The sequence below is a fragment of the Pristis pectinata genome, chromosome 11 (genome assembly GCF_009764475.1).
Source record: "Pristis pectinata isolate sPriPec2 chromosome 11, sPriPec2.1.pri, whole genome shotgun sequence".
Taxonomy (NCBI): Eukaryota; Metazoa; Chordata; class Chondrichthyes; order Rhinopristiformes; family Pristidae; genus Pristis; species Pristis pectinata.
Genome location: NC_067415.1, coordinates 50,272,483 through 50,294,691, shown reverse-complemented (window position 1 = coordinate 50,294,691; position 22,209 = coordinate 50,272,483). Strand labels below are relative to the sequence as shown.

At 40.1% G+C, this 22,209-nt stretch overlaps 1 protein-coding gene across 6 annotated transcripts in view; it reads left to right on the top strand.

Annotated features, from left to right (window-relative positions):
- Positions 1–22,209, top strand: part of LOC127575652 (progesterone receptor-like) — a 253,476-nt gene that overhangs the window by 166,437 nt on the left and 64,830 nt on the right. For 5 of the 6 annotated variants that reach the window (XM_052025535.1, XM_052025538.1, XM_052025534.1 and 2 more), the window contains one exon: positions 13,537–13,839. The exons of the other annotated variant lie outside the window; for it this stretch is intronic. In XM_052025535.1, coding sequence (XP_051881495.1) covers positions 13,537–13,839 — 303 coding nt within the window. The remainder of the gene's footprint in view (positions 1–13,536; positions 13,840–22,209) is intronic. 6 annotated transcript variants of the gene reach the window in all.

The window sequence follows — 22,209 nt, the reverse complement described above, 5'->3', positions numbered from 1 at the left end:
CATTGTCTTCAGTTCCTGTTAGAGCCTGGCTACTCAACCAAACCATGATGGGACTCAGACTAGTCCCGATCAAATGTGCCATGTTTGGTGTGGGTCAATTGTATATTGCACAGAACATTCACCTTTGCCATCCCAGCCTGGCTCAATATTTGATCCAGATTAGGATGATTTGTTTAGTATTACCACCTGCCCTCCATTGCTGATTAATATCAATGTATATGCAGCATATGAATTCTTTTTGCACTTCTCTGCAGACACCTTTGTCAGGTTGAGTCTGGAAAACTTTGGAAGTCCTTGGGCTTAGCTCGGGCTCAGATTGTCTGCGTCAGGTCAGGTTCGTGTTGGATTTTAATTTTAGACCCTGATGGACCTCCAGTCCTCATCACAAGCTTTGCCCCTTAGCCATTGACTCCATCCTTCTCCCTGTCCATTGTCTTAAGCTGATCCATTCATTCCATAGCCTTTTGACTCCTAGGTAAATTTCAGACCTTATTTCTGTACCATGGCAAAGAAACCCTGTTTCTACCTTAGCTGGCATTGCCTGACTACTCCTTATCCCAGTTCATTTGCTGCTGAAACCCTCCCCCACACCTTTGTCACCTCTATACCTGTCTGTTCCAATGAACTCATGGTTGGCCTTCCTTCTGCAGTATTCTTTCTTCCTTCCTTCCTTCTTCATGGTCATTCATAACTTTACAGCCCATGACCTACCTCCCATTCACCCTTCACACTTCTGCTTGCTCCCAGTAAAGCAAAGTGTCAGATCACCAGTCTTAAGAGGTGAGAGGGAGTGGTGAGACGGGGGCTGTTAAGTGAAAGGTAGAACCAGGTGAAGGAGGAGGGGGCGGGTGATGGACAGATGAGGGAGGGGGAATGTTGACAGAGGCTGGTAACTGATAAGTGGAAACAGATAAGGGGGTGGGGGCAAAATTAGGCAGATGGAACTGGGTGGAGGAGGGGAGCAGGAGGGTAGAGACAGAGACTGCTAGGGGGAAACAGATAAGGGAGGAATGATGGACAAGTGGAACCAAGTAGGGGAAGGGGAGAAGATAGGAATGGTGAAATAAGGGAGAAGAAACCAATGCAGTTAGTTATGTGGGTGATAGGCAGATGGAACCAGGTCTGGGAGGGTAATGAGTCTGGGTAGCAAGGAGGGGGGGGGGGGGTTGCAAAAGATGAACAGGGAGAGAGACCCTGGGTGGACGGGTGGGAGTGGGAAAGCAACACAGGGGGAATGGGTTACCTGAAACTGGAAAACTCAATGTTCATATCATTAGGTTGTAGGCTACCCCAACAGAATATGAGCTGGTGTTCTTCTAGTTTGTGTTTGACCTCACCCTGGCAGTGGAGAAGACCGAGGACAGATGGATCAGTGTGGGATTGGAAAGCGGGAGTTGAAATGACATGTGACTGAAAGTTCAAGAAGGCTATTGCGGACAGAGCGCAGGTGCTCTGCAAAATGCTCACCTAGTCGATGCTCGGTTTTGCCAAAGCAGAGGAGGCCACATCGCGAGCACCAAATGCAAGATACAAGGTTGGAGGAGGTGCACGTGAATCTTTGTCTCACCTGGAAGTGTTGTTTAGGTCCCTGGATGGTGAGGGAGGAGGTGTAGGAACAAATGTTGCACCTCCTATCAGGGAAAAGTACCCAGGGATGGGGAGGGGTGGATGGAGAGGGATGAGTGAACCAAGGAGTCACAGAGTGTGTGATCCCTATGGAAAGGGGGGTAGAGGGGAAGATATGACTGGTGGTGAGATCCCATTGGAGCTGGCAATAATGGCAAAGGGTAATATGCTAGATGTGGAGGCTGGCAGGGTGAAAGGGGATGACCAAGGGAACTTTATCTCTGTTCTATCTGGGAGCGGCAGGGGTAAGAGCAGACAATCGGGAAATGGAAGAAATGTGCGTGAATACAATGCTGGATGAACTCAGAGGGTCAAGCAGCATCTCTGGAGGCAAAGGGGTAGTCGACATTTCAGGTCGGGATCCTGCATCAGGACTGAGGGTGTGGAGGGAATATAGCTAAGTTGTGCAGATGAGTTGTACCTGTGCATCTTGAGCAGTTGAGGCCCAGCCAAGTGATAGTTCAAACACAGCCAGCGATCAATACTGGAAGATGCCAGTTGGGGACACTGAATGGTGATTTCCCAGCACCCTGTTCCTCCTGGCTCACCAGACAATCCAAAAATATTTTACCTTAGCTACTTAGCTTCTGGGCCACAGTTGGAATCCCAACTGATGGGAAGTAACAGGGAAACTGGCAGTGCTTCTGACCTTAGGCCTCAAACTCTAGCGCAGCTGGTATTAAAGAAAGAATTTGTAATCTCCCAATGGGCATCCCCCACAGTTTAATAGAAAGTCACTGCATCAAGTTAGCTGGTTCACAATGGAGAAGAACCAGGTCTCATTTTGATTGGCCATCTTGTCTGGTTTCTGCCGGTCCAATCAGAGTTAAGGGTGGGATGTTTAACTTAGTGCAATGGAATTAACTATAGCAGATTATTGACATTCAATACCTTACTGAGGGTGAAATAATAAAAAGGGATACAGCAGAAGTATATATTCCACTAAAAAGGAAAATATTACAGAGGTTAACATAGAAGTAGGTAGATCCCAAATACATCCACTGTATTACAGACAACTTTGTTCCCCTAACAGCTCCTATTTAAAATAAACACAGAAAATGCTGGAAATACTCAGCAGTCACATTGTTATTTGAATCGCAAAACAAGGCATCCATGAAGCTATACCCACAGACACCAGGTTCCCAAGATTCCCTGGGCAGGGACAACCCAAATGTATCTAAAAACTAATCATCTTACCTCCAAATCAACAGTAAGTTTAATGGTCTTAGGAAGAAATTCAGCTTATCAGTGCCCACTTTTAAGGTGCAACAAATCCTCTTAGACTTTTAAAATGATGTCCAGTCACTGCACAACCATTCAGTGAGGGCAATTGCACACAACAACAGGAAGCTCAAATACCAGGCCTAGTCAGCATATTTGTTCTGATGAAAGTTCATTGACCTCAAGTAGTAGCTTCACAAGTAATGCCTGACATGCTGAGTAACTCCTGCATTTTCTGCTCTTATTTCAGATTTCCAGCATCTACAGTTTTTTTTGCTTTTCTAATGAGCATGCTGCTGCCCAATGTCTCATCCAAAATGGTAGCTGGCTGGCCATTAACATGGGAATGCTTGGAGGGTATTGGTTGAGCACATCAGAAATCCTGGCTGTGCAGCTGAAAGGAATTCCACCAGGCCCCACAAAGGAAATAAATAGACTAACTCAAGGGGCCTCTTCTCAAATATCAGCCCGCAGCCAACTTCAGCTTGATGAGAAGGCTATTTCCCCTTTTAAGGAAAATCAATGTATTTAGGTAAGTCCCCATTGGTTTTGGGGAGATGTACTTAGCACATGGGGTCTGCAATTCAAGTTTCCCATTCCATTATAACTGAGCAGGAAGAATTAAAATTCAGGTTGTATTAAAAAAAGGTAAGGTTATTGAAGGAGTTGTCTACATATCATGCGGAAGGTAGGTCTGCAGTAATGCGGACAGATGATAGAGTATTGCAAAGACACTTTCTTTGACCTATAATGAGAAGAATGGGTGAAACTGCTTTCTTTTACTCATGTCTCATGTGCATTCATTGGATAAAGCACCAGCTTCTTTCATATATTACTATTTCTTGGTCAGGTTACTGTGTGGGGTACTACCTTATAAGTCAGAATTCAGTCATAATCGAACCAACCTATCAGCACAGGGCTGTTCACAAAGTGTATCCCTTCTTCAGAGTGCTGTTGCAGTCAAACCTCCTGATGTTTCTGAAGGAAATACTCTTCACCTGAGTCCCAGTGTTTCGTGAAGTGTGCATTCAGAACTGAGGCAGTGGAGGAAGACATGGACATGAATCCTGGATGTATGAGTTTCTATGGAAAACTTGCCTTATTAGTCACAAGGGTGGAGGGTTCATTTTTCCTTCAATTTTCCCACCCAAAATCCAACCAGAAGACTTCCTATTGGGTGGAATATCCACAAGGCCTCAATCGCAAAACTCTTAGGCTGCACAGTTATGGAATGGAAGGATCAGAGGATAGGTAGGTTGGGGAGAGGTTGCTGGAAATTTGAAGGGAAATCAGAGTTTGTTGATAAGGGGTGGTCATGGAAGTAACAGGTCATAGAGTGACCTGGGGTTGGGATTAACATTCCTGCTCGTCTGGCCTGCAAGCTCCACTGAAGAAAATATTAATCTTAATAATTCAGCTTTTTTGCCTCCTTTTACTTGCCACGTTTCTCAAGGCCATGAAACCTGGTCCACATGTTGAGATAGTTGGTATTATGCCTGACTGATACTTACATTTTAAGGCAGGATTAATTATCACCCCTCATCTCAACTCTGTTAAAACCCAAAGTGCATGTGTTTAGAATTTTTAATATTTAATCCTCCCTCTTAAACAAAACCCACTTGTATTGAGGTTCAAGTTCTCCCTCAATAGATTTACTCCCAGCATCAGTTTAGAAGCATCATACAAGAGCAAGCTAAAATATACTTTCATATGAATAAGAAATCCTCACAACCAGAATTCTGCTGTATGTGAAAACACTATCTTATATTGTGGTGCGTTCCATTTTATTGCCATTCTTTTACCTGAATAATTACTCTGCCTTTTTATTTCCTACATTGACTTAATCCATAATAAATAAGCACACAATGACTAAGGCACAGCTTACTCAACTATTAAAGGAAATGCTGAAAATTAAAATAAGCCAGGCTGTCATTTCCCTCATTTTAATGTTTACTCAATGCTTGCACAATAAGACAATTTTTGAAGAAGAGCCTAATAACTCCTGTATGTTCAACTAATACATAGTCATAAATATGCCATATGTTTTTCAACTAATTATAAACCTGTTGCAATTTATATAATTATAAGGAGTCATTAGCATTTGGTACATCGCACTTTGAGAGATTTTCAGATTTGAACACAATCCATAAGTTTTACCGCAATTCATAATGACGAATCTGTATTCTGTTTACTTATGTGAAAAATGAAAGACATTCAACTCAATGTATCAGTTATTGATGTTATCTGAAACAAAATAAGCCCTTCTGCATATGGACATAAAGGAGTGAGATGCATGGACCATATGTTCCTAACTATCTCCCACGATACATTCTCAATGTTTTTTTTTTCTTTTTTAAAAAACAATAACAATGCCATATACAATTGGACAAGTGCCAACTTTCTCTTCCACTGGTCTACCCACATCTCCACTCCCTCACTCCACTCCTCCTGATGGTCCCACAGATTGTTCAAGAAACAGAATCAAAGGCAGAAGTTGCCCTACCTATTCCTGCGCCTTCCCACATGATCGAATGTATGGAAATTCCATCCATTCCTGACCCAGTGGAAATTCTCTGCGGTGCGGAAGGACATTAATTTTATTTTCTGCCTCTTGTACTGTATTCCCAGCTGGTCTATGCCAAAAGAGTTCACAGGGCAAGAGAGGGTTGGTGCTGCTGCATTGCTCCAGGACATGAATTTTGAAGGCTAGCTCATCAGCTACAGTAGTTAACGCTTTACCACAGCTGTGCCTCTGCCAGCATATCTAATTCCTGTGACGTGTCTGTGCAGTTTGCCTTCAAGTACTGAGCTTGTGGTGTGGTAAAGGTTGGCTTTTTAATTTCCAAATGGTCATGGTGAATTTGGGAGCACCTCATATGATTATGTAATATGGTATTTGTAACTTCAGCTGTAATGAGGCCATTCACATATTAACAGTCAGAGCTGCATGGCTTACAACTTAATATCAGAATTATTAATCTTACCAACTCAAATTTTGCTGAGCTTTGTAGGCCATACCACACTGAACTACTGATATTCCTCTGTGAAAGTGCCAGCACGTTTTGAGACTCCCACATAAATATAACAGTCCTGAATGTACTTGCAGAGCTCATCCAACAATTTCCCAGCTATGCTTCACTGCTGAGCTCTGTTCACCTGGCAGGATTCCCACAGCACCTACACTGAGGAACCTGCTGTCAGGTCTCAGTGCAGGATTCAAATGTCTATTCATTTGAGTGGAACTTGCAAGGAAGTATGGTATCTGAATGTGGGCAGAGTGGGTTACAGGGAAGATCTGAAGGGGAATGGGGTTGCTTTCTGAGCTGGCATTGTCTCAATGGGCTGAATGGCCTCTTTCTTTGTAGTAGGGAACTATGAAAGTATGAAATATGAAAGACTGAGATAAGATACAATTTCCAATCAATTGTAGCTCTATTATTACTTCAAACTATTTATGTATTTTAGTAGATTTTATTTTTAATGCATCTTTATTTTTAATTGTTATTAACTTTTTAAAATGTTTTTGAATTTCAGGGTCACTCAGAAGTGTTAAAAAATCTTGAGAGCTTTGATGACAAAGATTTTCCCTGTAACCTACTCTCCCCACACTCAGATACCGTTCTTCCTTGTAATTTCCATTCAAATGATTGGACTCTTGGATCCTGCACTGAGCCCTGACAGCAGGTTCCTCAGTGCAGGTGCTGTGGGACTTCTGCCAAGTGAAAAGAGCTTAGCACTGGATATGCTGTTGGGGAGGGAAGTGAAGGGGGGTGGGGATTTGAGGGCAAGAATGATGTCAAAGGTTTCCAGAGGTACTTTGTGGGTAGGGCTTGGCTTGGCTGACTCACATCTCCCAGTTACATTACTCAGTGCCCATGTGGCAAGCAGGACCTTAGTGGTTGGCACCAGGACCAGCTCATCTATCCAGAACTGGACATGGTATCTAACAGAGCTAGGGAGAGCACAAGTGGTGAGTGCAGGCTGTGGATCATACTCAATAAGATCCATGTCTAAATCACTAATAAATATTACCATTGACAGAGGGTTCTCAATGGAGCCTACAGTCAAAAATAATTTCTTATAGACACCTACTTTTGTCTTTCTGGAAAAATGAATTGGTGATCTTTGAAAATTCATTTCAAGCTCTTGTAAATTTGCACCTTCCTTAGTATCGCTCCTAATTCCATAGATGTTCATATTAACTAATGGTAATCAAACTGCGATGATTGTAATTTGCTTTTGACATGACTGTGAGGGTTGGCTTTATTTTACCAAAAAATTAGTCACAATCCATCTGAAATTGTGCTTTTCCAAGCCATGTTTCTTAATTTACTGACAATGAAATCTAAATAAAATATTAAAATGATAAACATTTTATTTTTGGTTATTCGGCATTTTATTACCCTAATTCCTTCATTGTTTTCATTCAATGCCTTGGCATTTTGTTGATTGTAATTTACTGTATGTGATAAACAAATGACTTGACAATGCTGGGCCCTTCCCACCCAATAGCTGCCAGCTTACCTGTACTCAATCTCCTAGCAGCAGCTCTTGGATGAAGCTGCTTCATACCCTAAAAATAATAAAATATGTTTGAGTAAACTCAATTAGTTCAAAGAATGCAAATTATCTGAATCTTACCATCTCCTTCTCAGCACTTCCTCTCCACTGAAGTAATGGAGTCATAGAGTCATCAAAGTCGAAGTCACAGTCAAAGTCGTTTATTGTCATATGCACAAGTACATGTATGCACAGATGCAATGAAAAACTTACTTGCAGCAGCATCACAAGCACATAGCATCAGAGAAGTAGCATTCACAAGAAAAACATAAATTAAACATAAATTATACCCAAATTTTACAAGAAAGAACACAACTAGAACAATAAAAAGGTCCTTATTAGTGCAAAGTGATCAAAGTGGTCATAGTGTTGCTAGCGATTAGGGTTGTGCCAGTCCGTTCAAGAACTGAATGGTTGAATTGTACAACGTGGAAGTAAGCCCTTCTGCCCATCTATGCTAACTACCAGGCATCCATTTGCATAAATCCTTCTCTAATCCAATCTTATTCTCTGCATGTTCCCATCAACTTCTCCTAGATTTTACCATTCAACTGCACACTAGAGTCTATTTACACTGGCCAATTAACCTACTATATGGGAGGAAATCGGAGCACCCAGAGGAAACCCACACGATCACAGGGAGAACATGCAAACTCCACACACCAGAGTTCAGGATTGAACCTGGGTCTCTGGAACTGTGAGACAGCAGATCTACTAGTCACCTCTAACCTGGTAGGTTTCCCAGTAACTGCAAGCAGATGGCTCTCAACTGCTGGATTCCATGGATGAATCCATTAGTGAAGAGTAGTCAGGAATGCACCATTGAGAATCTGTCAGTAAGTTTGGGACTGATACATTCAGGCATGGGTGCCAAAGTTCCCACCAGGTGTGGAGGGAACTGCTTTAATTCCACATGTAGCTACTGCCAGTTCATAGTAAAATCTAGGTCAATATTCTTGTAGTTTAGTAATGACTTTCTCAGATAGTAAAGTGACCACTGTAGGTCAGAGTGGTTTCTGTGAGGAATCAGTTAATAGGAGATTAGGTATTCCTCATGCTTGTTGCTTTCTTGTGTTCCTGTGCTGACATGAATCACACAGACATAATTACTAAAGCAATCTTTGCACTCATGGCCAAGGTCATTCAACCTTCTGTCATTCAGGACACAGCGAAATTCAGAAGGATATTTTTTGTAGAGACTTATGAACTCAGTTGAAGAAACAGGGTAACATGAAGGTAAAATCAAAGCAGTAGCTTTTCCACTCCTTTATCGTCCCATATCCACTTTAATGTCACTGTGTGCTAGGGTGGTTCTTAGTTGTCATAGTCCTGCCAACATCCATTTTGTATTCATTTCACAGATGCCACAGGACTAATTTCCCCACTAAGTCTAATTCTAGCACAGACACCCATGGGTCTATTTGGTTCTTTCTGTTCTACTGAAGATTTTCTGATTCTTTCAATGGAGTTTTTAATTTTTTTATTCTAATGTCAAATGTTGCTGATGCAACATTTCAAGTGGCTTTGAATTAATGATCCATCCACATTATTGTCAATGTTTCCTACAGCTTACTGCTTTTCTTATAATTCATTGCCCCTCAGTAATCATAAAGTTTATTTAGGTATTGTTCTATCACTGCTGGGTTTATGATTTTGAAATCTCTAATGTCATGGAAACTTTAATTAAAAGAGTTTGGTTGTTATTGCTTTCAGTATTTACAGATAATGCTATCTTCCATGTAGCACAGGTTTTTTTCAGTATTATACATATTAAAGACATTTATTTCCAGAGTGGAGTGCAATTCTGTCAATTTCCAGGCCAAATTGTACCACTCCTGAAATTCAATAGGGCACATTTGGTTGCAAATCAGTTATGTGATTTCATGTCCATTGTACATGGAGGGATGCTATCTCTTGTTTAATGCTCTTTTAGAACATTTCTAGGAGATTTATGTGCACTTCCTGCTGGGCATTCTCAAAACAGCCATGTTTTACCAGTGCTTTTCTCTAAGCAAATTCCAGACTTAAGCAGGTTCCTTCACTGACTTCCTCTCCTTCCCACAGAACTGAACTTCCCTCCCTCAAACCCACTGACCACACACCACAATAATTTGGTTGTCCCTCCAATCTCCCAGCTCCAGGACCACACCCTGATTGCACTTTCCATCCAATTGAAGTCCTGATCCCTAACTAAGGTTGAGACTCCAAATTGACTCCTGACTTCTGATGCTGACCACCTCTCACTCCAAATCTCTCCTGCACCCCCTTCCCCCACCTAACCTTTGGGCCTTGGGCACTGCTGAATTTTGCTATAGCAGGTCCACAACTGAAGCAGACATTGGTATTCCACACAATAATGTTTAAAATATCCCTCTCTTCACAATGAATTTCAATCCATCATTTCTATAGGTGGCAAAAGAATTGTTTCTGCTTTAGATGCTGTGTCATGCCTGTGAGGTACAGTAGCATTATTCTCCCCCAGCTCTTGCTATCCCAGTTTAATTTCTATTGCATGATTATAGAGCTAACATAATGCAGATATAAATAGCATTAGCATTGTTTCTTTCACTCTTTCCCTTTCTGCTAATAATTGTACCTTGGACTGTGCCAAACATTTGAGATAAACTTTTCACCTCTGCAAAGTCTACCTACTGTGATGTCGGTATCACCGTCCATGCCAATTCAGCACAGAGCAGGTATTGAACCAGGAACCATGTGGTGCATTTACTCATTGAACCATTAGTTGCACTTTATATTCAATTTTATATTACTTTAGAATACACTTTTGCTCTCAATTGGCCACTTGATTCAATGGATTGGAAGGTATTGTTTTGTAATTTCATTTTTGGATCTCATCCAGTATGTTCTGGAGTGAGTCCAGTTTCCATGACTTCTCTTTGTCCCCTTTAGCAGGTGCTCAGTCATGCCATCCCATCTAAGTACACCTATTTTCTAAAACTCTATTTTAATCTAAGATACTTGCCTTTCTGGGAGGGCTAAATGGAAGAATCATATTAGAGCTGAACTGTTCAGTAGGATATAACTGAATGATCATGTTTGTTTCTAATATTCTGACCTTAACTAGAAGCATTGTGGCCTTTCTCCCATGTGAAGCTTTATTCCTAACTAAGGATGTTATCTGCAGATACATACAGCTAAAGACAGCAAGGCTGGGTGGTTTCACAACTTCATTTTTCAGTGTCCTTTGTTACCAGTCAGCAAGTAACTTCTGTCATTACATTGGGAACAATTATAAATGAAAGTTACCACGTTACTCTCTATAGATGTCAAAATATCCACATGAGTTTATGTGGGATATTTTTTATTGTCCTCAGAAGAACATAGCTATTAATTTCTGTTAGAACTGCCATGGGTAGGTTTCACATGTTCTTTATGGACATACATGTGTGAACCTTGATAGTAAATAAAACAGAATACCCAAGTGAAGGTGATTTGGAGTGGGCAAAAAACTGCCCTTGTCTAACAGTATACAAATGATTACCAAAAGGAACTCACTGGAAAGCAACCTAGAGTGGAAATTCTGACCACCCTTCCCTCCTATAACACAGATAGGTGGGAGAGGTTAATTTTATTACTCCCACTACTGTCTTAGGTGAAATATCTGACCTTCAGCAGAGATGGTTGGAGTTGAAGGATTTGGAAGATGGTGGGTGTTGAGGCCTGGGATAAACATCCAAATGTGGCTTTCTTGGTCTTAAATAGCCAATTAAACATCCACCAATGTCTTAGTGCAATTCACATCTGACGCAAAATGACAACACAACCAAGGTCAGGAATTTAAAAATTGAACGGATAGCTTGTTTCCAGCAATTCTTTGAACAAGTCCTGACAAGAAAAATTACCAACCTCACAACTAAAACTAAAACTACCAACCTGACGAGAGGGCTGTGACCACCATCATGCCCACCATCTAACCCTTCCAGTGACCTTCCTTCTAGCTCCACCACTAAGCAGCCAATTGATCTAGATTCCAACGTGGTTGCTTTATCAGCCTGTGTAAGCTTTTCTTTAAACATAGGAGCACTGGGGATTGAGAAGTAATGAAGTAGCCCAGGAAATTTCCTTCCTCCAGTACTGTCACTTTCCCAGCATGAACTAATGTAATTTGCATGACCTTGTTATTTTCTCCCCTAATACCTTACTTGCTATATTCTTGCTAACATCTGTGTCAGTGAAGCATTTTTGCATATATTTTGTACAACTACAACTTTCCTTCTTGTGCAGATATGTCTTGTGCTCCTACTTGACAACAATATTCATGCCTTAACTTTGTCCACCTTCTTCCAGACCTTCTGCCAGGTCGTCCTCTGAGTCGTGAAGACAATGGTGAAAAACTGCCATGCTTTGTGCCTACTTTACAAGTTGGAGGGCTTGGCTCCCCCATGAAAAAAAATGTGGTTGCGTCACTTCATGATGGTGTCTACCAGCAATTGCAGACCCTCATCATTAAAACTGGCTTTGCGCTACAAGCATTTAACTATTTTTAACTAGCAATCACGTGCTGTGCAGCAAGCTTTTCAAAAGCTGAGGGTCAAGTGGCTCCTACTGCTTCAGAAGCGCAAATATCTTAAAAGCTGATCTATCGCAATTGGCTGATATTTGTCTTTGCCATTTATGACAGCGCACTGTACACTTTCTGCATTTAGGAATGTTGTGTGCTTGACTCCAATTTCGGTGCGACAGTTGCAAAGCAGGCATTTTCCCTACTTTTTGACATTTAAGAAAAAACAGGCCACCTCCTCCACACTACTGTCCCTGGATTAATAAATAATTCTAAACAAGAGTTGCTGAAGTCCATGTTTTTCTTTCACAGCAACAGAGTTAAATAAAAATAGGTTTAGCTACTTTTCTCTTAGATAAGAGGACTGCGCAAAGTTATAACCATACTTTTTTTCTTATATGTCATGCACTGGGGAATGAGCCCAAGCTCCTAGTGCGCAGTTTAAGCAATTGATTGTAAAAATTGCCATGAATGCAGAACTTAAGATGATTTTGGTACAAAATATTTGCTTCTTCAAGCCGAAAATGGAACAAAAACATTGCTGCACAATCACTGGGTGGAATTTACCAAATCAAGTTTTTGGCGCGTGGAACTTTGCGCCTGAAGTGTGAATTTGTAAAATCTACCTTTAGAAATCAACGTGTTTTATAAGTGAATGCCTTTACAGAGGTCGCAAAATGACTGGCGTTTATACAAACCATATGTTACGTACAATGAAGATTGATAGATAATATTGCCAGGCATCAGAGAGTTTTCCTCCTTGACAGCACCATGCTGCTTTTCCCCTTCCTAATTCCTGCATTCATTAGCATTCCCCTTTGTTATTTTTTTAAAATCAAATTAACCTCAGAAAGCTTTCCTGCCAAAGGAAAATATAGAGGCAATTTTCAAAAGATATCCGAGCCTGAAAAAGTCATCAGCAGCTGGGTTCTCCCGTTTACCCAGCTGTCAGTGACTTTGGTCAGCTCATCTGTTTCCCAAGTGGCATCAAGACTGGTCTGGATGCTGATGTACAGTGTTCTCTAGGAAGGCAGTCACTGCCACTCCCATAGCTGACATCATCAGAATGGCTCCCTGCAGAGAAGGGAGACCCAGAATCAGGGTCTGAAAAATTGAAATGAAAATAAGGACTTCTCCTAAGAGGTAAGAGATATTTAAATTTTCTTTTACTTAACCATTGCCTAGTTAGGAAACGTATTTTAAATTGAAAGCAAGATTCCCCCCGTTTTCCTTCTCCTTAAGTAAAGTTAGATGGATCTTACTCCTTGAAATTATAATGCTTTTGATCTCAGCCATATCGTCTCCGATGAATTTTTGCCTCGTCAAAGTTAAAGTGCTGATGCCTGGCAGCATCACATTTCATTTCTCTTATGTAGCTTCGCACAAAATATGATTTACCATTATGTTTAAGAGACAGCAGACGATTCATTTTTGTATGTTCAAAGGATGCTGAATCTGGAAACCGAGGCAGCCGAGAAAAGTGAGATCAAACAAAATCCAACAAATGTAGGCGTTGGTTTGTGCAGTATAAGTATGTAAACTGAACAGTAATGAATATTGTGTTAAAAGTTCAGTCATTGAACAGGAAATTATCTTTTGTTTTTCAGCGCGAAAGCTAAGGAAATTCAGTAAATTAAAGAACATCGGCAACAACCAATCTTCTCTGCAGTCCGAAATGACACTTCCAAGTGTCAGTCCAGTCGCAGTACCAAAGATCACATTACATTCTGCTGGAGGAGTCCAGTTCACTCCGTCACTCGTTTCCATTTTACAGATAATTGAACCCGAAGTTGTTTATGCAGGCTATGATAACAGTCAGCCGGACTCGTCTAACTATCTGCTAACCAGCCTGAATAGGCTTTGCGAAAGGCAACTTGTATCTGTTGTTAAATGGGCCAAATCTGTACCAGGTAACAGTATAAGTTTAAGTGACAAAGTACCAATCGTTAGAGAACATAGTGCACACTACACTGTTTTTCTTCCCCTTTTTGAGGATGTTACGGATTAAAGTAATGTGTTTGACCTGTTGGGCAGTGGAACACATTGTGAAGCCCACTCTCACCACCAAATACTCCAATGTGAGGTAAAGTATGACTTGTGTCAAGTAAAAGAAACCTTTGTTTCATCTTAAAGGTGTCTCTAATCTCCAACTGTATCCCCTACTTAAAGCCAAGTGCCATTTTGTTTTTTTGCACCAGCAAGAAAATGTGTCAACTGTTCTCACAAATCATTTGCTCAAGTAATTTGTTTTCTATGCCAGCAGTTAAAACCAGCCCAGCCATCTTCAATGCAAATTATGATAAAATTTTCAAACTTGATGAAATTGCATTCCTAAGAATGCATTTTGGAAACCAGTTTGTTCTTCGGTCTGTGATATAGTGTGTCAAAGCACTTGCATATAGTGATAAAGAATTGGCAGTGGAGTGGTCTTGTTTTGAATCCATCATCATCAACGACTAGCTTAAGGCTTGCCGCTGTGTACTGCATTTGATAAAGCCCAGGGATACTCTACAAAAGAAAAATGAGAGGGTGTGCCAACTGTTCCAGCTGCAGACTGTTCCCTTGCAGAAAATAACATTAGTGCGCGCCTTGAAGAAAATCTATTGGCTTCCTGGTTTTAACATAGTGAAATGTGAGCCAATGAAATCATCTGTAGTAAACAAAGATATTATCCACCAGAGAAAAATTTTAAAAGCAAACAATTACATTTTATTTAGAGTTTGACTGTTGACATCTTGGATTTCAATTACCAGCAGAATTATTTCAATAATGTCCAACTCAAAAATCATTCAAGATCCTTTTGGATATTTCCTGGTTTCAAACTCTCATACCTGGTTCCTGAATATAAAACTTCAAATTGAATAGCATATTTATAGCTACAAATTGTTTTACTTCGTCATCTAAAAGTTAAGTCTTACATAGAAAGAAATAATGTCAGGAAGTGGTTGAATCATCCGTATTTTCTGTGCAGATATGGTCTAATTTCCTCATGAGTCTCCTGGTTAGAAAGTCAGGGCTGCATATTGTTGTTCTTTCTCTGATGTATACACACTTTGAGTTTTGATTCCTGCTGGCAATCTCGGTTAGCTGAACACCGTTCTCATGAACTAAAAGGTTTTAAACAATTGTTGACTGCTGCATAAAATTGAATTTTTTTTGAAAATTCTAGGTCATTATGACTATCTGGGTCACTATATTTCAGACTCTTGGCAAATTAGTTCCAAAATTCTCCAATGCACTTCATTCTGCTAGTGCTATAAAAAGCAATAGGCTGGATTTTGTTCACAGAAGTTGCCTTTTACACTTGCATTTATCCACAGCCTTTCTGTGGACTTTTGCACAGGAGCTTAGCTGTAGACTAAGAGAACCAGAACACCACCACTTCTTTTATATTGGATCTAGAACCTGCACAAAGAAAAGGCAGCAGGGTTTCTACTTAACCAATCAAATTGAGAATTATTAACTGGCAGACAGAGACTGAATCAGAAAGTATCAGTCAGAATAATTAATTCAATCTCAAATCAAGAGGCCTAAAAAGAGGAAAATGAAAGAGAGAGAGAGAGAGATAAAAGAAGCAGAGAAAATATAAAACTTCTGTTAAAATTTACAACAGTAATTAAAATATAAGAGGATGAGATTCCAGAATATAGAGTGCAATAGGGGTGTTTTGTTCATAATTAAGATTAAAGCTTCCATAGACTGGAATGGACTAGCCCCCAACTGTTTCTGTTATGCTTAGAGGGTATGAGTCACATGAGGGTAGCAACTTAGATGGCAAGTCTCTCAGCAAGATCATGGTATTGCACAAGTCCAAGAGGAACAGGAAAAAATGTAAATCATCTTCCTAGTTTCCATGTTTAACTGGGTATGATTAAACAGTTGAAGTTTCTGACCAATTTCCATTGTAGTATCAGTGAGCCCCATTAGCTACACCATTATTTCTGAAGCAAAATCCAGGCAATTTTAAAACATACAAATATTTTTTCAAATTATTCACTGCCTGTCAGCCTTCTAGCAACAGCCTGTAGAGACAGTCTCAAGCTTATTCTCTCCAGCTTCAGAGTTATTCAAGCCTCTTTGAAAACAATATAAATAAAAGTGGCTGTTCAGATGGGATAAAAAAATATGGATGTTGCAGGAACATAAGCAGAAATTTGTATTGTCCCAACTAATATTAATAACCATTCCATCAACAACATTTTTCATGCAGCCCCTTATGCAAGCATCCTCTGGCACAACACGAGAATAATATTAAACCCAATTTGATATCAAGCACCATAAGGGAATATTAAGAGAGAGGAACATAATCTAAGTTTTAAGGAGCATTTTAAAGGAATGCATATAGAGATGGGAAGGTATAAAGAAACAGAAGTATAGGGGCGAAGTATATAGATGCAGTGAGGTTTATAAAGGCAAAGAGGAATAGGAGTGGAGCTATATAGAGTTGAAAGAGGTAAAAAATGTAGAGGCAGAGAGATATATAGATGGGGAGAGGCATATGGAGACAGAGAGATATGTTGATATGTGAGGAATATAGAGCTGAAGGGGTATATAGAGGTGAGATGTATAGAAGAAGAGAGGTATATATAGCAGAGAGGAGGATAGAATCAGAAGCATATATAAAGGAAGAGAGGAATTTGGAGATGAAAGATATGGAGGTAGAGATGTATATGAAGGTGGTGAGGCATGAACATAGAGGAAATTTAAAATAACCAGCCTTCCCTGTCTGTGTCAGAATTGGTCAATTTTTACTGAGAGGGTCATTCACTTGTAATATTAACTCTATTTTTCTCCATCCACAAATGCTGCCTGATCTGCTGAGTATTTCCAGCATTCCCTTTTATTTCAGGTTTCCAGTTACTGCTATGTTCTGCATCTCCAGCATGTTTTTTTTCTCCTCTAACTGCATTCCCCCAGGCAGAGATGCTGTGATTAACTAGCATTCATTTCCCCCTCCTAGATGAGTCCGAAAAAGAAAATTGTGTCAGCTGCACAGCTTTGGCGTCCACCCTATCACAGACATTTTCTCTGTTCTCTCTGTCCTTCTCCTCTCTGTAGTATGCTTGCTTTCTTACTTTTCTAGTTCTGATGAAGTATCTTTGACCTGAAGCGTTAACACTGGTTCTGTATCAAGGCTGTCTGACCTCCTAGGAATACTTTGTTTTTTTTGCTTTTATCTTAGAGAGAGGGCAATTTAATATGCTGAGAGGGGATGAGGAAAGGAAGGTGTGTGATAGAATGATAAAAGTGGTCAAGGTGCAAGGTAATAAAAACACGGATTAGTTGAAAGTGCAGAACGATTATCTGAAGTTACAAAAGGAATTGGGTAAGAATGATGACTTCTGGAATAAAATCACTGGCATGTTATTTATTTGAAATTATTGAATGCATTGAGTTTGAAAAGCCAGAACATGAAATGCTAGGCATCTGAGAGCTCGGAGTCAGGCTTAAAGATTGAAAAGAGGTGTTCTGCAAACCCGTTGCCCAATCTGCATTTGGCCTCCCCAGTGCAGAGACCATATTGTGAGCAATCAGTGCAATATACCACAATGGAAGAAACAGAAGAAATTGCTACTTCACATGTAAAGGGGATTTGGAAAGATGAGGAGGGATAGGGAAAGTATTTTGAACTGACAGTTATTGGTATTCATTTCAAACTTTTAGCTTTAGAGTTTCAGATGCACCTAATATCATCTGCTGGCTTTAAACTACCAGGACGGATTATGCTACCACGGTAGGCTAAGACATTGTTAACTTACAGCACTTTACAATTCCTTTAAATTTCTAAAATCTAGCTCCACGGTTTAGTTCTTTTATTATGCAATTAACAGTCTCACTTTTATTCTAATTTTCATGAAGTGTTCAAAATTCTGTGTTTCTATAACAATAGGATTCAGATACAATATTAATTTGCTTAAGAAAACTAGTACCATGTGAAGCACATGGGCTGACGGTCATATTTACAGACTTTGAGGAGGTTTTTAACAAAGTTTAGTTAAAAAGGGTGTAAGAAAGTTGGCATAGGATAACAAAGTAAATTAAAAATGTGTTAAAAAGGGGATAAGAGTTTTTCAGAATAGTTGGAAGTGGGAAGTGTTCCATGGAATTCAGGACTTGGACCATGTCTGTTCACTGGTCATATCAATGAATTGGATATCAGACTGCAAAAATTGCAGCAGAAGTTTCCAGATATAGCAACAGGAGATAATGTTAATTCTTAAACACCAGAGAATCCACAAAGAATAATTGATAAGATCACATAATCATAAAATAGAGCAGCACAGAATGGGTGGAGGGGAGTGAGTGGGGGCAATGAGACCATCAAATCTCTCCTACTCCTTCAAATGGATATCCTATCCCCTATTGAAAGTTACTATTGAATCTGTCCTCACTACCCTAATCAAAATTGCATTCGAAATGTCAAAACTCAAGCACTGTAACAATAAGCTCCCTTTACTCCCTCTATCTAAACCCTTCATGATCTTAAACAAGTCTATCAAACCTCTTCTTAGCCTTCATTGTTATGCTCCCTTACATGTCCACGGGATAGTAATCCCTTGGGCCTGGAACCATTCCCCAAAACCACCATGGGGTAGCAGGAGGATTGAGGCAGCAGTTATGTTTTGTCAGAGGAGCGAGGAACTGGTGGAGGGGAAAGAGTAAATTCGCAACAAGACCTCAGGAAAATGTTTTGTTCAATGTTATGGTTCACAATATAACAAAGATAATTTGAGGTTAGAAAATTCATTTGGGATGAGGAAATATAAATTTGAAGGTGTGTCATGGATGAAGTAATGAATTGGAGTGTTTAAAATGAGGAAAGATGAATAGAAGCAGACCTTTGTAGTAGCCATGAGATTGTGTATGAGGTTCATAGAACCTAATTTAAACGTACAAGATTTAGAACATGTGGGTAAGACAGTACGCAGAGAGTGATGAGGCTTTGGGATTCACTGCCACAGTGGGTGATTGAGGCAGTCCACATTCAGGTTTAGACTGGATAAAGAAAAAGGCATTTAACCAATGCAGAAAGAGGATGTGTTATAAGATTCCATGTTATAAGATTTCTGAAATTCTGATGATTCTTGAGTTCTGATGAAGGGTCTTCAACCTGAAATGTTAACTCTGTTTCTTTTCCCGCAGGTGCAGCCTGTCCTCCTGAGTATTTCCAGCATTTTCTGCTTTATTATAAGACTTCTTTGAGGACAATTGATTAAGCTGTAGTATGTGGAGAACTACTGGGCGAACCTTAGCAAATGTTTTTCCTGTTGGTACTTTAAATTTGTAATGGGCCCCCAACCTCCATTATATATTTAACAGATTACTTGGCTGTTGATACGAAGGCTACAATCACAGTGGCAGTGAATGGGGCAGAGAGAATTATTACACAATTATTCGATTGTGAAAGCAAAAATTGCAATTGCATTGACATGCTGGTGTCAAACATTTCAAACTACTGATTGACTTACAGTGATTATAAATAACTGGAAAATCAGTCTGGATCCTAAAATTAGAGCTCTCATATGTGAGGACATTATTGGGCATTAGGCTATGGATTGATAGATATGAGCAGCTCTAACTTTTAGTTTAAATGTGCTGATGTAGATTAGTGGATGGGAAAAGTTGTAGCAGCCGGAATTCAGTGTTTGGAAGTGCAATGTCATCTCTTAAGATCCAGGAGAGAAGTTCAAATATTTTACAACAGGAACTATTCCAGTTACTGCCACAAAACTAAGGGTTCTGAGAACGCATGAACACACAAAAAAAGTAAAAGCAGAAAGTAATCAAAGAAAAATAATGTTGCCTTTTTCTCAAAAGGGTCTCAACTGCCAGGAAGCTCTGCTGCAGTTGGTCAGACTCCATCTGGAGTATTGATGTTCAATTGGACACCACACTTTGGAAAGTTCCTTGGAGGATATGGAGAGCAATGTCCAGAATGATACTAGGGCTCAGGTTAAATACTAAGAACAGGTTAAAAATGTAATTTGTATTGCCTAGTGTATAGAAGATCAGACAGTGATTTGATCAAGATGTTCAATATGTGAAAGTGGATTCAGAAGTGTTGATACAAAGAGACTATTTGCTTTGGAGGAAGTCTCAAGGAAGAAGAGATCATATCTTAAAATTTCAGCTGAGTTGTTTGAGAGGGAAATCTGGAACTATTATTTTGTCAAAGAGTAGTAGGAATCTGAAATTCTCTCCCCACAAATGCTGGGAGATTTTGGAGTATTCAGAACTGGGCTTTAAGGGTTTTTGTTACAAAGAATATGCAAACAAAACTGGTCAATTAAATTTAATCAGCTGTGAGCCAATGGACCAATGAGTTTGCACAATGGATAGAATGGGCTATTCCTGTTCCAATATTTTTTAACATTATCTTTTAATTCAAGGGAACTGAAATTTAAAAGTGCAGAATCGATTTTGCTTCTGTCATAAGATGATTGTTTGGTTTCTTCTGAAATCAGCCATTCAATATTGGGTACAGAACCTTGAGACAGAGGGAAGGACTGCAGCTCAGTGCTAACAGAATAATGCAAAGTTGAAAAGGTTCAATTATAAGATAAAGTTGCATAAACTTGGTTTATGTTCCCTTGATCATAAAAGGTTATGGGGTGATCAAATTACCTTTAAAATGATTTGGATATTAAAAAGATTTAGAAAATAAGAAGAGGGACTTTTAATGGGAGGGTTTGGGAGCGCTTAGGTGGTTAAATGTGTTTTAAGTTCCAGTGCATTGGACTCGCTGACACTCTGACATCCACATTTAACTCGGGTACATCAGACTGCATCTGGGTAACCCCCACAGAAGTGGATTAACAATTAAGAACTATACCATGGAAATTTCAGGTTCTAACTCTACATGCATGGGTTTCCCAAGCTTCCTGGAATTTGCAGCATTGAATATCAGCTGCAGTGTTGACAGATAGGTCTGCTGATTGATGTGGCAACCCCAAAACTTTTTTGACTGGTGAAAACCTTTCTTCACAAAAGTTGTCGTAGAGTCATTGAGTCACGTGACATGGAAACAGGCTCTTCAGCCCATTGAATCATGCTGATGATCAAGCACCAATTTACGGTACTCCCATTCTATTCTCCCCACATTCCCATCGATTCTCCCCCAGATTCTATCGCTCACCTACACACTAGCGGCAGTTTACAGTGGGCAATTATGCAACCAACCCCACGTCTTGGAGATGTGAGAAGAAACCAGACCAGTGGTATCAGGAAGAATGTTCAGGCTCCATGCAGACAGCACCGGAGGTCAGGAAGTGCCAACTTGTTATCTGCACTTGCTAGCTCTCCTCAACCACATCATCATGATTGGTGTTTATATTAAGGCCGTGATGAGCAACAGCAATGACCTCAGGACTGGCAGCAAGCTACTCTTCACCTACCTACAGGTGCACAAGAGAAAGGACATCAGCAGATATCTTGGCCTCAGGAGTCTGAAGAAACCTCAGTAGAGGTAGAATTTCCTGAATGTTGTGGGAGGTCAATTATCCAACCCTCTGGACATTAACTGCAAGAGTTCTTTGGGTACTTCATCAATGATTTAACTTCTATCATAGGGTCAGAAGTGACGATGTTCAATTCAAATCACAACTCCTCAGAAAATGAAGCAGGCAGCAAGATGTGGACAACATTCAGAATATACCAATTAAAAGAAGTATCCTATGCGCCATACAAGTGTTAGGCAATAGCCATCTCCAATTAGAAAGAGTCTAACTGCCTAGTTTTGACATTCACTGTTATTGCCATCACCAAGTCCCCCATAATCAATGTCCTGGGGACCACCATTGACCAGCCACATAAATACTTTGGCAACAAGAGTTGGTCATAGGCTGGGTGCCCTGACATCCCAAACATCTACAAAGCACAAGTCAGGAGGATGATGATAGACCCTCCGCAGCACTGAAATAGCTGAAACGATCCAGAATAAAATTTCTGCTTGATTGGCATCTCATCCACCCTCCTAAATCACTACCAACACACTATGTCTGTAATGTGAAGCATTTGCAGACTGAACAGCGAGATCTATTAACTTTGCTTGCAGTGAGGGCAACCAGTATTAGTGTTGCTTGCATTTTTGTTTGGCTTATTTCAGATGAAGAGTGTTATATGCCATGTGTGGTGGTCTATCAAGGCATCCCTAGGTCACACGGGTGTGTCGTCAACCAGAAAGTCTTCCATTCCTTTGATATTTAACCACAAGAAGATAATTCTGCAGGTTTGTCCAAGATTCTTGCTAGCCTCCTTTTGCCATCCACCCTCACTTAACC